The following is a 16,221-nucleotide window of genomic DNA, read 5'->3' as shown; positions in this document are numbered from 1 at the left end:
CTGAGAATTCTCCCTACAGTCCAGTGGTTAGGACTCCATGCTTTCATGGCCAAGGGCCTGGGTTCAATTCCTGGTTGGGAAACTAAGATCCCACAAGCCACAGGGGTGGCCAAAAATTAATTTTTTTTAAAGTATTACTCTAGTTTAGAGTGTGCTTTGAATGAAATAAAAAGGCTTATTCTGATGAAATCTACTTACGAGCTCCTTTCTTTTCATACATTCCATTAGTGTTTGAAATAAATGAACTGCTTCACTCTGGCCAAAGTTAAATGTTTTTTTGATAGTTGAAATAATATCGGGCTCTGCTGCATCAGGAAGATTCCTGAAATAAGAGGAAACACAACTTAATCCACTGATTTCAAATTCCATAATTTGAAGAATCTAGTATCATCAAGTACTGGTGGAGGGGCAAGACATTTAAAGATACTGTATTAAGTACTTGGAAAAAAAAATTAAATACTCAACCATGAGTGAAATGTGCTTCATTAGACTCCCACTACAAATCACAAGGGTGAAAAACAGAAAATGGAGTGATTTTTCTCTGAATTATTTCCAACTTTTTTTTACAAAGCATGTGTTAACATTATCAGTGCTCACATTCTATAAGATTTTGTATAATTTTAAGATATTATGATGTGTAAAGCAGTATTTCACCAAAATGTGTTAGATATCAGCACATTTGCATTTTTATTTCTTTTTCTCAATTTGGAATATATTTACATGGCTCAAAAGTTTGATATAAAATATAAAAATGTGAAAATTCATAGTGAAAGTGTCCTTTTCACTGTCTTCCATCAGTCCGTTCCATCTCAACTGCTCTCAAGAAACGTTATTATTTTCTGTAACTTTCCAGGATCTCTTTCCATACACACAATTATTATTCTGCTTTTCTCCCACATAAAAGGCACCATAATATATATGTTACTGTACATGCTCCTTTTCCCACAACTATATTTTGTTAAATCTTCTCAGGTCTACTAAACAGATTAAAACCATACATAACTGCAAACTATTCCACTGTGCAAATGTACCATGTTATTTATCTAGTCCCCTTGATATATGCTCTGTATTGTTCCAATCTTTTATTATTACAAACCACACTGTAATGCCTAACTTTATGTAAGTTACTTCACATGTGTACATTTGTAGGAAAACTACCAGAAATAAAACTATCAAGTCAAAAGATATGTGCCTCTGTATATTTAACAGATATTGCAAAACTGTCCACAACAAAGACTGTTATATTTTAATTCATTCTAATAATGTGTCAGACAGGCCTTTTCTTCAACACTTAGGAAGGTATTTTCAAGTTCATAAAACACCAAAATTAATTTAATATTCTAGAAGTCACAAGCCTCTTTATGCAAGGGTGCTCAGTTGTGTCCTACTCTTTGCGACCCCATGGACCGTAGCCCATCAGGCTCCTCTATCCATGGAATTTTCCAGGCAAGAATACTGGAGTGGGTTGTCATTTCCTACTCCAGACCCAGGGATCAAACCTGCATGTCGTTCGTCTCCTGAACTGGCAGGCAGATTCTTTACCACTCCACTACCTAGGAAGCCCCCACAGCCCTCTTAACGTGAAATTATTAAAAATATGTTGTAATCATACACTTACCCTCCTTCTTCTGTTTGCTTATGAATATATGCTAGTAGATCTGCAGCTCTGCCTGTTCCTTCACATACGACGACTGGAACAGGAGGACTTTCCTGAAGGTATTCTAAAACTGTGAGGATAACATTTGGCCCACCCTCAAATATAAGTGCCACCACAGGAACACCTTGACCAATTCCTTAAAAAAGTAAAAAGATTAATTATGACATCAGGCAAGATTCAATAATTTAATCTTATGTTTTTTCTCAATCAGAAACAATAAAAAGCCAAAATAAAATTTCTTAAAAGACTGTGTTGAATTCAAGTACTCAACATGACACTACTCTGATATAAATAAAATACTAAAAAAATTACTTTTACGCTGACTTTTAAGTCTGTTCTAAATAACAAAATTAGAAAATTCAATATATAACAAGACACACACTGGAACATATATTCACTGAAAAGCAATAACTATTTTGCATATTTCACTACTTTAATTCTTGATTAGAAATTAAAACACCAAGTTGGTTTTCAGTTTGCTTTTTAATATGGCATGAGTTGAACTTCCAATGTTTCTATTTTTAATCACTTTTTGATTCCAAATGTATTGAGACATTAGTATAGAAATTAATGACAGAATCAGGATTACATAAACAGAACAGATTAATAAAATCCAAGACCTCTATAAGAGTAACAGAAAAAAAATTTAGTGAATACCTTGCTTAGTGAATACCTAGTGAAAAAATCCAAAATATAGGTATTTGCAAAGTTCTAAAACATTCTAAGTTTTAGGAGATGCTATGACTCCGTCATAATCTGAAAATACTATTCTGTAATTTTTGTACTTATATTTCACTTCATCATACAGCTCACTTTGATGTCCTAAAATTATAAAATCTCTTCTTTTTGAAATAAAAATATATATGTTGAACCAGAAAGCTTGACCATGGCTGGAAAAGAAGGTGTGTGTCAAGAATACTAACTTTTAAGACATATCTACCAAAGAGTGATACCTATTTATGTTATCAACTTTAAGTAAAGTGATTCTTACTTCACAATAAAGTATGTTTTTCCTCTTCAGTCCTGAACTTCAAAGTCATGTACTGGAATATATCATACATTAAGAATATTTCTGAATTTCTTGAGATGCAAGGGCATTACAGTAGCAACAAAGCTTCCAATGAACTTCTGTGGCTTGGCCTTGATTTTTGAGTATCCTGTTTAATCTCAAACTTCCTTTCCTAGGTCTTATTTTGTGTAAGGTCAGTTACTCTTTGTTGTTTTGTATGTTATCCTGCTACTAAGGAAATGAGGACTTAAAGAACATTCTACCTTTCATAGAATGCTGCTAGCAATTAATACAGCCCAGAATAATTTTAACAACAAATTTATAAATCCCCTTACTAGCATGAATTCTTTGCTGATTAACAGTTTTTTCAAGTTCTCTTCTAAGTCTGACTTCTGCTCCATACTTTCCAACAGTGCCATCATCCACCAATATGAAATGGGAATGCAGATTATTCAGAACATTCAATTTGCTCAGAGGGTTCAACAAAGTTTGGTAAGGAGCAACCACCTAAACAATAGCAAACATGAGAGTTAGTGGGTAGGATTAAATATAACATAAAGTAAAAACAAATTTTGAAATAACCTGTAAAGGCAAAAATATAAAATATAAAAAAGAATGTATCAAAAAGCATGAGCTTTTAAGCAGCTGAAAATTATATTTTGGTTCTCACTGCAGAATATATATTTCATCATCCCATGCAAAGGAAACAGCAGCAAATAAGCAAATTAACAATGTTAAGAAACTCTCAGGTTATTAGGGAATAAAGTGCAATATATAAAGGACACTGAATAAAAGCTATTAGATGTCATACTGCTACTTTTCCAGTCATAAGTAGAATCTTTAAAATTGATGTTAGAAATTTAATTGCATTTGAAAATTATCATTATAATTAATTCCTTTTTAATAATCTCTTGAAAAAATATCTACAACAATTTGCATGTCTTTAACCTACTTGAATAAAGCACTAGCATTTGATTACTACTTTCACAGACAGGACAATTAATTCTTAACATCATGCAATCATTAAAAACTTAATTACACAGACTGGCATGATATGGAAAAGGTGTGAAATAGTTATACAAAAAAGGGCAGAAACCAAATGTACTAACACTATAATCACAACTGCTTAAATCTATGATGGTGTTTTCAAAAGGATTGTAGTATGATCATGAATATTTTAGGTTGACTTTATACTATTCTTGCTCTAATTTTGATTTGACATAAGCTTAAATAAAAGAAATTTTAAAAAACACTCTTACATCTCTCCCAACAAGATCATTTCTGTTTTCAATCACTCCCCATGGAGCTATTCCAATAGTGCAAATCTTTCGAGATGATCTGGAAGCATGTTCTTTAAGGGCATCACCAACATGTTTTGCCACACCTGTTCATATAAAATTAAATTCACTTTATTTGAAAGTCTTTATTGTGTTCAGAACAATCCTGTTCTCAGTAACGTTACAACTGGTGCTAGTTTTTTTACATATACAAGATAAAAAGCAACGAAGTCCAAAAGACAAACTTTCAAAAGAAAACACAAGGACGAAAAAGAAAAAAAAAAAAAAAACCCACAATGTCAAATCACTACAACTGCCTGAAACACACGTAAAACTAACTTTTACCATGTTGTTAGGCCTAGTCTCCTCTCTTAGATTCCTCATGTTAACTGTAGTTTTTGTTACTGCTCTATACATCATCTAAAAAAAAAGAAGAGTATGGCTCAGGACTATAAGCAAAACACACACACTCACAAAAAACTACAACAGTTTTCCAACTGAGTCAAAAATTGGGAGGAAAGTATATAGAAAAAGTAATTCAAAAGAGCACATAACTTCTCATTACCACTTGTTACGGACTGAACAGTATCCTCCCCAAAATTCCTATGTTGATATTCTAACCCCAGTACCTTAGAATGTGACGGTGTTTGGAAATAGATCTTCTATGTTATCGTGTGAAAATGAGCATGTTAGGGTAGGCCCTAATCCAACCTGGCTGGTGTCCTTGTAAGAAGGGGAAATTTGGACACAAAAAGAGACACCAGAGATGCACACGCAGTGGGAAAGGCCACAAGAGGACATAATGAGAAAATGGCCATCTGTAAGTCAAGGAGGGCTGCATCAGGAGGAACCAAACTTGATAACATCTTGATCTTGGGTCTCCAGAACTATGAGAAAATAAATTTCTTTTGTTTAAGCTTCCCAGTCTGTGGTATTTTAACAGTCCTAGCAATCAACGCATCAATTAGATTTTTATAACACATTAGATCTCATTCCTCACATGGATTACTGAGATAGCATCTTCACTGTTCTTCCAATTGCTGCCTTGCCTGTTTACAGTCTATTTTTCAACTATCATTCAAGATATCTTTACTCCTGTCAACTCTCTGTTTAAAACCTCCCCTTCTAATTCAGATTAAAAGTCAAAGTGCTTATAATGGCCTACAAGGCCTTATACAGTGATCTGTCTGTTGCTCCTGATATTTACCACAAACCCCATGTCAACCCCACCATCACCACTCACCTGTAACTTTCTGATCTCATCACTCAGCAGTCCTTGCTTATTCTACTCAAGCTACACTGGACCTTTCTTACTATTTTTCCAATACTTTCCATTTCTTCTCCTTTAAATGCTTTGTCCCACATTATTCTTAATCTCATTTGCTTCATTTCTTTCACTTCTACTCAAAGTTACCTTCTGAACAAAGCTTTCTTGACCATCCCTCACTATCCCTCTACATTTTTTTGTCTCCCAAAGCACTTATTATTTAATTTATTATACATTTAGTTATCTCTGTTTTCTACATCTTTCCCACTAGAATATAAGCTCTATGAAGGCAAATATTTTGTGTAATGATATATTTTCAGTGGCTAGAAGAGTGCCACAATAAGGTTCAAAAACCAGTTGCTGTTAATGAAATAGATTTTTGCAAACTAATAACTCTGTTTTACTTTGGATATTAAAATTAATTTGCCTTCTTTCTATCCAAACTGTATATGCGATAGGAAAGACTTAGAATATAAGATTATATTAAAAATTAATTTCAAAGCTATTTTTTATCCATGTCTAGGCAATGAATTGCCATTCCTTTCTCAATTTACCAGCAGTCACACAGTGAAAGGAACAACAAATACAGCAGGAGGTCAGCAAGCTTTTTATAAAGGATCAAATTTTAAGCATTTCAGGCTTTGCAAGATATACAGTCTAAGAACTATCCAGCTCTGCTTTTATAGCACAGAAGTATGATACAAAACGATATAAAAACAAATGTGGCTGTGTTCCAGTAAACCTTTATCTACAAAAACAAGGAGCAGGCTAGATTTGGCGTAGGGAACCATAGTTCGCACACCCTTGCTCCAAAGCCCATTATTCTTGGGAATTCCCTGATGGTCCAGTGATTAGGATTTGGCACTTTCATCACAATGGCCCAGGCTGGGGAACCTACAAGCCACAACACACAGCCAAAAATAAAGTCTTAATAAAAAAAAAGGTAAATGATAAAGCATATTATTCTTTTAAAAGAACAAACAAAAACCAAATTCATTTTTCAGTTAGCATTTATCCTTAAGAACTATAGATTACTTAACAGAAGACTAGTATACATTTATACTGTGTTGGCTTTTCAAATATTTGATATTATGAAAAATTTACAAACACATCAAATAAAAATTATACCAATTTTATTACTGTTTACCTGTGTTTACTCCTCCAGTTAAAATCCAGGCTCCGGTTGTAACTGCAGCTTTAATAAGACCCTTTCCAAGCAACTGCTTGATTCGTGGGTGAAGCTCAAACTTCTGCATGCCACCATGCACAGAGATAACAAGTTTGGGTAATTCCATTTGCCATTCTTTAAGCAGAAGTTGTAGAATGATTTCAGGTTTGGTGTCATATGATAGCCTCACATACTAACAAGAAAGATTTTTAAAAAATAATAATTCATAAGTTTCATAATGCAGCATCATATGACTTAAGAAAAACTTTATCTGGATCAGATTATTATAAAATAGATTTCATAGGCTACTTGTAATATATTTACATTCCTAAGAAAAAGCAATAACAAACAAACAATTTTAAAGTTGGAAAATCATTCTGTAAGAGTTACAGAAACAGTGGCACTCTAATTTTCAAACTTAATTAGGATGTAAATTTGTTACTCTTTCTGATTATATAAACCCAATTACCATTCATCTAGTTTACAAATTTATCCACAGTATTTCTTACCTTGTAAGAAGAAATAAAAAATATTCATATCGAATCTATAATACTCAGATGTTGGGGGGGGAAGCCACTTTTAACATTCTCTAATAAAGGTTCTTTCCAAAACAATGTATTATCCATTCCTTTACAAACAGAGATCAAACACCAAGGAAAAAAATATCCCAAAATATCATAAATTATATAAAACTGAGAAGACTCCAGATTCTCTTAAGAATGACGTGTAATGAGATTTCTTTTCTAAGTCTTTAAGCATTAGCTTTAACTCATCATTATACTTGCGTACATTAAGTAGTGCTTGGAAATAATCTAAAGCTAATAAATTTAAAAAACAGATTACAGAACTTCTCTGGTGGTGCAGAGGTTGGGAGCCCACCTGCCAATGCAGGGGACACGGGTTTGATCCTTGGTCCCAGAGGATTTCACACGCTGTGAGGCAACGGAGCCTGTGAGCCACAGCTACTGAGGCCATGCTCCGCAAAGAAGAGCAGCCCCTACTTGCAGCAACTAGAGAAAGCCCTCATGCAGCAATGAAGACCCATCACAGCCATAAATGAATAAATAAAATAAACAGATTATGTTAGTAATAAATGAGGAATTCTATTTTCAACAATGATGGACTACATTGTTTTGGACCAATTCTGCCCCTGGGAACTAGAGAATCTAGATTAACAACCCTTGTTATTAAGACATCAGTAAGCTACCAAAGCTGTGACAACCTGTGGGGTCAGAATCCAAGAGAACAGAAAAACCTGGAGAGACAGGCCCACCATATGACACTGCTTAGCAAATCAAGGCAGGGAGGGAGCCAGGCACAGCAACTTAAAGGTAAAATGTAGACAAGTCTAAATGAATCACAAATTATTATTGGGGGATTTAAAGATTTTTATTTATTTATATTTGGCTGTGCCAGGTCTTTGTTCTGCGTAGGCTTTCTCTAGTTGAAGCGAGTGGGGGCTACTCCTCACTGCAGTGCTCTGGGCTTCTCGCTGTGGTACCTTCTTATGTTGCTGAGCACTGGCTCTAGGGCAAGTAGGCTTCAGTAGTTGCAGCATGTGGGTGCAGTACTTGTGGTTCCTGGGCTCTGAAGCACAGGCTCAATAGTTGTGGCACATGGGCTTAGTTGCTCCGTGGCATGTGGGATTTTCCAGGATCAGGAATCAAACCCCTGTCTCCTGCATTGGCAGGCAGATTCTTTACCACTGATCCACCAAGGAGGACCAATTTGGGAGTTTTTAAAATACACACACACACAAAAATAAAATTTATGCCAACAAAAGCACGTAAGTCATGAGGGAAATAAATGTAGTACCAAGCATTCTAAAGGTTCTTGCATTGACCAGAAGTAGTAAAAGTACTAATCTGTAACAGTAACCAGTTAAAGATGTATTTTATAGTATTTATATAATTAATCTACAGAACAGAAAAATATATAAATAAGATGTTATAAAGAAGAAAAGCAACAATAAAAAATACGTAACCCAAAAGACAAAAAAAGGGAACAAAGAGAAAGTGAAATAGTAAATGAAACTAAAAGAGGTTCAATGCACCAAGACATAATAATTCTATATTTGTGTGTACTGATAAAAGAATTTTAAAATAAAAGAAATGACTAAAGCTAATTTTCTGACATACTATTATATAAAATGTCAGATAATAAACATACATTATTTAATTAACTGGCTTCCTGGGTAGCTCAAATCGTAAAGAATCTTCCTGCAATGCAGGATACCTGGGTTTGATCCCTGGGTCGGGAAGATCCTTGGAGAAGGGCATGGCAACCCACTCTAGTATTCTTACCTGGAGAATTCCCTAGACAGAGTAGCCTGGTGGGCTCCAGTCCACAGAGTTGCAAAGAGTTGGAATTAATTAAAAGGTAAATGAAGTAAGACATTCTAATACACAACATACCTTAGCTCTGTAGGAATGAGAACCCCCTTGAAAATTTATGACTCCATAAGCATCCGTTGGGCTCTGTTCTGTATGTTTTTCCACAGACCACTCTTCTAATGTTTGATTAAAATGGTCACCCAATTTCACATCTGAGTATTTCATGGCAAGACTTGCAGTAAAACAAGCATGTTGCTTGACCAAGCGACCACAAAAACACCTAAGGGGAAAAATAATATAACTTTTAAAAGACGTTTTAAAAAAATCAGTCAATGAAAAACTATATGAAAATAAAGAAACTTTTGAAGAATATGAAAATAATCTGACTTTCTGATTTTAGGATATCAGTAAGTTAATACGTTCACCACAGCATTAAAATACTATAAATACATTTGTATTTGATGATACAGGCTTCTATTAATAAACTTAAGTTTGAGGCATCTACTTATTGGATGCCAAAACAGCATTGGAGACTGTATAAATGTTAGTGAACCTGAAGACAGATCAAAACAAGTGATCTAATTTGATAAATGGGAAAAAATTATTTTAATTAAACAAAAATAAAACAGGGCCTCAGGGACCTGCAAAAAATATCAAGCAACCTAATATACCCAATAGAATGATATTTTCAAATCATTGGGATGAGAAAACTCAAAATTTCATATTCAGTGAAAACATCCTTAAAAAATGAGTAAAATAAACATATTTTCAGATAAACCAGGCTGAGAAAACCCATCTCCAGTATACCAGCATTATACCAAAAGCTAAAGGAAGCTCTTCAGCCTGAGTGCAGACGCCAGATGGAACTACCCATCCAAAGGTAGGAATGAAAAGGCCTGGAAATGGTAAAACAATTCAATATACGTAAATGAACTCATTCTATGCACTTTTGCTCTTAGCCTGCCAACCGGAGACGACCTCTCCTTTCTCTTACGTTCCTTCATCACATCTTACCGTGCCTTAGTTGGTTAAAACGCCTGTCTAGTCAACAGGAGATCCTGGGTTTGAATCCCAGCGATGCCTCTGGAGGCACTGGTTAAAGAACAATATTACTCTTTAATTAGTTGCCCGAATCGCTTCTCGGCCTTTTGGCTAAAATCAAGTGTAATTAGTTGCCCGAGTAAGAAACTTAGGTACCGTCCTCAAATCTTCCCTTTCCCCACACACCACCAATCCTACTGAGTTTATCTGACTGATCCCCCTTTTCAAATATGCCTACTTCTCTTCATCACCATAGGTAGTATCTTAATTCAGGCTCTTATTTTTTTCCAGAATTACTCTAAAAACTACCAAACTATTTTTTCCTCTCAATCCAGTCTCCTCAAAATGCCAACTGCTTTTAATGAGGGGAAAAAGAAGAAAATCTAAGCATGTTACTTCCCTATATAATATCCTTTTAACATGAAATAAAAACTGTATGGCACAGTATACAATAAGTTAAAATGATCTGGCCCTACTTATTTCTCAAGACTCAGATCTCTTCAATAACCATCTTATTAATACCTTCTACAGCGTGCAGTTTCCTGACATAACCATAATCTCTTTCACTGCCAGGCATTTCCCACAAACTGTTCTCTCTGCCTTTAATCCCTTTCCTCAATCTTTACCCAGCTAATTCATATTCAACTTTAGCACTCTGCTCAGGCACCTACACGTGAGTTTCAAGGAACTCTGCCTAATCCTTTACCTCTCAAGTGTGAGTTAAGTAACACTTAGACATAATGGCCTGTGAATTTTATCCCAGTGTATTCTGACTTTTTTAATACACTAGTTTTATTTTCCAAAATTTGTGCAATACCGTTGTTATGAAACTTACCTGACAAGTTGCTGACAAATCTGACATCCTGGAAGGCATCTATAACACAAGGTAAATCTATTACTTAAAGGGAAAATAATTTTTCTTCCCATTTAAACTAAACTATAATAATAATCCATTAATAAAAAGTACAAAATAAAGGAATATTATATATTTTTCAAGAGATATCTTAGGTCATTTGTACCTTTTTAAAAAACTCAAGTTTTCATATTTTAAATATAATTGTGTCATAAAACCCAGAAACCATAAAAAACAGATTTAACTACATAAAAAAAAAAAATTTTTATGTGGCAAAAACACGTCACTAATAAAAGTCCAAAGATAAACTGAGAAAAAATATTTACAGAGAAAAGGTTAGCTTCCCTTATAAGGCTTCCCTAAGATTATATTTAATATATTAAATATAATATATAAAGCTTCCCTAATATATAAAAAATATATTAGCTTCCCTAATAAATATTTATCAAATCAATATAAAATAGGAAAATATATCAATAAATGGATGCGTGTGTGCTCAGTCACTCATTCGTGTACACTCTGCAACCCCTGGACTGTGGCGCACCAGGCTTCTCTGTCCATGGGATTTCCCAGGCAAGAATATTGGAGTGGGTTGTCATTTCCTATTTCAGGGGATCTTCCTGATCCAGGAATCAAACCAATGTCCCCTGCATTTCCTACATTGATAGGCAGACTCTTTACCACAGAGCCACCTAGGAAGTGCATATGAACAGATAATTCACAGTAAAAACATACATATGAAAAGATATTTGATTGGAAGAAAATCATTTAATCCTTTAAGACAATATCTTGGTAAGAATATAGAGGAAAGTAGTCTTATATCTGCTGGTAGGAGTACAAATAGAGGGCAATTTGGCAATACTCATCAAAATGAAAAATGTAGATTCTCAAACTCTAATTTCAGTACTTAAGAGTAAAGGTTAAAAGTATCTATAGAATATGTGTAAAATAAAGTTATTCACTACAGAATACTTTTGTCTAATAGCAAAAAAAGAAAAACAGGTTAGCTAAAATGTCCATCAATCAGGGAATATTAAAATTATGATCCAGATATATAATTAGTAAGGATGCAACAATTAAGAACAAAGAACAACACGACCTGGGAAATGTCATTGGTGCTCTCTGGTTAAAAAACATGATCTTATAACAAAACCCATCTTTAATAACTAGTATGAAGTTCAAATAAATCACAGAATAATGATTGAAAGAGACAATAAGGTTAACCTATTTTAATGATCTAAAAAGCATTTACAGAAATTACCAAAAATTGGGGGAATATTAAAGAATACAAAAAATGTTTTCTTAATGGTGATCAAATAAATGCAAATTTAATATATAATTTTCTATTAATCACATTCTTGAATATGATGCCTAACTTTAATCAATATTCAGGCATTCCTGTCACTACTGGTGACAATGTACATATTCTTTAATCTTTTGGAAAGTTTTTTGGCATTACATATACTAAAGGGGAATAAAACTTGAAACACAAAAATAGTTTTATCCACTAAGATCTCCATTACAACCTAATTTTAATTTAAAATAGGCTAAAAATTGAAAACAACTCAAGTGCCCAACAGTAGGATACATATATGAACTGTATTTACACCAACAGAGTATTTACTACTACTCTTAAAGGGATATTATGCAAAAATAAAATTACTAACATTTCATTTAAAAAGATACAGCGTTTTACATATAAACTGAACTTAGCAATATTTTAAAACAAAAGCTATGCACTGAGTCAAGATTAAAAATAAGTGCAATAAATGTTATTAATAACGACTGTCTTCATGTTTTGATACTCTGAATATTGAGCCAACTTTCTGCATCTCAAGCTTGCAAAATTTATCATGCACATTTCTCTTATAATGAAAATTTGTATAAACGAGAGACTCAAAATTTTTTTCCATTAATATAAAAAGAAATGTTGAATTTAAAACAAAAGGTTTATGTAATATACAAACAAAATATTCAGAAATTCTATTCAACAAATATTTACCGAGAATTCACTATGATGTCACAATAATAGGGACAGGTGCTATAACTTAATATACATCAGTTAATAAAAGACTGGGCTTCCCAGGTGGTTCAGTGGTAAAAGTACCTGCCTGCCAACTCAGGAAATACCAGTTCGATCCCTGGGTCAAGAAGATCCCCTGAAGAAGGAAATGGCAACCCGCTAGTACTCCTGGCCTGGAAAATCCTATGGACAGAGAAGCCTGGCGGGCTACACTCCATAGGGCAGCAAAGAGTCAGACACAACTGAGTGACTGAACACACACATACTGTAACTTAAAATAGTTAATAAAAGATTGTTTACTTGGCTGTATTTTCATAAGAGCCATATATCAAATGGAAGTGAAAGTTGTAGAGAAGATAACTGCATAGAAAACAAGGTTTAATAGGAGACAGAAACGGTAAGACAACTAAAAACCCTGGTAAACACCTTTTTCAATTAATTTGTCCTAAGTGCTTCTGAAGAAAAGTGCTTTGTAGTCCAGGAAGTAAGTATATCTTTGATGTATCCTTTTATGCTTTTGGCTATTTTTAGGTCTCAGAAAAAAGAAAAAATTTAGGAAAAATGTTTCTTCAATAAATACCTCAAGAGATCTTTTTCTTGAATTCTAACTCATGTCCTGTACTTAAATTTTTTTTTCTATTATCAGTGCCATTTTTAAGACCAAAGGACAATCAGAGATGCCAACAAATTTCTGGTGATGGGTTTTCCAATAGGTACTCATCTATAGTTACATATTGGAAAACAAAAACAGCAACCATTAGGTTCTTACTGTTTTCTTCAGCATAAACTATAGTGTTGGGTACTCAATAGATGCCCCTTAAACAGATACATAAACTTTTTAAGTTCTCAGTATCAATAAATCAAATTTTTAAAAAAGAGACTTAACTGTTTGATCTTTGTAATACACTAGTATGATATGGGGGACTATCAGGGAAGGAAGAACACTCTGAATGAGAGGTTTCGTGTTGTGAAATGTCATTAAGAACTGCAGAATGCTATCTTGTTAATACTATCTCCTCCTAATCATAAAAGATTAACAGTAAACACAAAAATTAACAGTAACTGCTGCTGCTGCTATGTCACTTCAGTCGTGTCCGACTCTGTGCAACCCCATCTGTCCCTGGGATTCTGCAGGCAAGAACACTGGAGTGGGTTGCCATTTCCTTCTCCAATGCATGCATGCATGCTAAGTCGCTTCAGTCGTGTCCGACTCTTTGAGACCCTATGGACAGCGGCCCACCAGGCTCCTCTGTCCACGGGATTCTCTAGGCAAGAACACTGAAGTGGGTTGCCATTTCCTTCACCCAACAGTAACTATAAATAATTAAGAAGTTTAGTTTTTAATAAATAAATAGCAATGTAATTTACATCTAAATTTCTAGAAGAATTCAGAATAAAGAGAAGTATACTTACCTGTGAGGGTCTTTGGAACTTGGTATGATATATACACATTCCCTCTTGGTCAAAGTGCTTTCTATCCAGGATTTCTGGGACTAAAACAGAAAGTTTAAAAGATTTTGTTTATAAATTAACCAATTAATATTACAAAGAAAAATTTAATAAGAAATACATAAAAAATAATTCCAGTTTTAGTTCACTAAGTATTTATTACATATTTATTGATGACAGCACAACTAAAATATGAGAATCATTCCATTTAAATCCACTGAGATTGAGATTACTAATCAACAGTACTATGCAGATACTAAATCAATAGTGCTATGCAGAATTAAAAACCTCAAGAGGGGCTGGTATGATCCCGGGAAATGGATCATTTTACAGCCAATTAAAAGTGACTGTCAGAGACTTGCCAAGCATTCCCATGGCTAAGACTTTGTGCTTCCACTGAAGGGGGCACAAGTTGGGTCCCCTGAGTTCTAGTCTGGGAGCTAAGATCCCACAGGTCGCATGACACAGCCAAAAACACCCCTAGATATATTCTGTTCTATTTCTAATATAAATACTGAAGCACAGGGGCATGGAATGGCTAATGGCACAGGCATCAAAAAACACATCAAGCAAATTCTAATCAAGAGAAAAATAATACTAGAAAAGAGATGCTAAACATCAATAGGAACAGTACAGGTTACTACATGATTTCAAATGTCTGATTCACCAGATTGTTAGAACAATCCTAAATGAATATAGTCCTAAATGAACAGTCCTAAAATGAACATAGCACAAAAATTAATAGGGAGAAGAAGACAAATCTAGGATCACAGTGGAAGATTAACATATTTCCTTCAATTACTGTAAATCTGAAACAATTTCAAGCTTAAATGGTTTTTAAAAATTACTGTTTATACCACTACTTAAGTTTTTGCCTGGATCCCTAGCCTCTGGATCCTACTACAGGTGACTGATTAGAAAGAGATGGGGCATCATAGATTGAAAAAGGTGAAACTCCACAAATTAGGACTGAGTAGATTAAAGATCTTGAGCTTCAACCTCCATATTATATATTAGATATATAGAAAATATTAAACATTATATCTCTAATGTCTATAGATATTATTATATATTAAATATAGATATTAGCATGCTATCAAAATCTCTTTTCCCTTCTCTACCTGCCTCTTTCCTACCAGAACAATACAAAAAGGAAGAGCCTATATTCCATAACGAAACCTCTACAGTTCAGTGGCTGGGTAGAGGAGTTTCCACTGCAGAGGGTACAAGCCTAGTTGGAGAAATAAGATCCCATAAGCCAACCGGCAGAGAAGGCAATGGCAACCCACTCCAGTATTCTTGCCTGGAGAATCCCAGGGACAGAGGAGCCTGGTGGGCTGCCATCTATGGGGTCACACAGAGTTGGACACGACTGAAGCGACTTAGCAGCAGCAGCAGCAGCAAACCAACCAGGGGGGCAAATCAAAAACAACAAAAAGGAAGCCCCTAGGACAAGAGATATTCTAGACAGAATTATGATGGTGGAGTTTGCAGGTTCCTCTCAAATCCTTTAGATATTCTAATCATAAACCTTAGTATATCCTTTAGTCTAATTCTGGTTGCAAAATTCTGTCTCTCCATTCAAAATGTCCATTTTCTAGGTCAATGGTTCTCCTTTAAATAGATTCACTTAAGTAGGAGCAAATTATACCATGATCCCCTAGTTACAAAAATCACAGCATGGGGACTTCCCTGGTGGTCCAGTGGTTAAGAATCCACTTGCCAATGTAGGGGACACGGGTTTGATTCATGATCTGGGAAGATCCCACATGCCACAGAGCAATTAAGCCAGTGTGCCACAACTATTGAGCCTAGGTCTAGAGCTTGGCAGCTCCAACCACTGAAGCCCACGTGCCTAGAGCCCACTGTGCAATGAGAAGTCAGGCAATTCAAAGAAGAGTAGCCCCCACTTGCCAAAACTAGAGAAAGCCTGCACACAGCGAATGAAGACCCAGTACAATCAAAAGTAAATAAATAAATTCTTTAAAACTCACAGAATGCCCTCTAGAACCCATGACCCTTCATCAGCGAAATGTCCTACACTCTAAAGTTCATTTAGCACAGTCCCTCCACCATCTTCTTTTTCTAACTAAAGTCTGGTATTCCTTTGAAGAATCTGCTTTACCTACATACCTCTCACCGGG

At 34.7% G+C, this 16,221-nt stretch overlaps 1 protein-coding gene across 1 annotated transcript in view; it reads right to left on the bottom strand.

The window, feature by feature from the left end:
• The window catches only part of TRPM7 (transient receptor potential cation channel subfamily M member 7), a 101,862-nt gene that overhangs the window by 69,705 nt on the left and 15,936 nt on the right, over nucleotides 1-16,221 (bottom strand). The window contains exons 2-9 of the mRNA XM_065940100.1: nucleotides 14,042-14,121; nucleotides 10,588-10,626; nucleotides 8,793-8,991; nucleotides 6,358-6,571; nucleotides 3,926-4,050; nucleotides 3,002-3,173; nucleotides 1,619-1,793; nucleotides 199-322 (exon numbers count right to left, since the gene is read on the bottom strand). Coding sequence (XP_065796172.1) covers nucleotides 199-322; nucleotides 1,619-1,793; nucleotides 3,002-3,173; nucleotides 3,926-4,050; nucleotides 6,358-6,571; nucleotides 8,793-8,991; nucleotides 10,588-10,626; nucleotides 14,042-14,121 — 1,128 coding nt within the window. The remainder of the gene's footprint in view (nucleotides 1-198; nucleotides 323-1,618; nucleotides 1,794-3,001; nucleotides 3,174-3,925; nucleotides 4,051-6,357; nucleotides 6,572-8,792; nucleotides 8,992-10,587; nucleotides 10,627-14,041; nucleotides 14,122-16,221) is intronic.

Source organism: Muntiacus reevesi, chromosome 7 (assembly GCF_963930625.1).
Source record: "Muntiacus reevesi chromosome 7, mMunRee1.1, whole genome shotgun sequence".
Lineage (NCBI taxonomy): Eukaryota > Metazoa > Chordata > Mammalia > Artiodactyla > Cervidae > Muntiacus > Muntiacus reevesi.
Note: the sequence above shows the minus strand (reverse complement) of the source record. Positions and strands in the feature narration are given on the sequence as shown.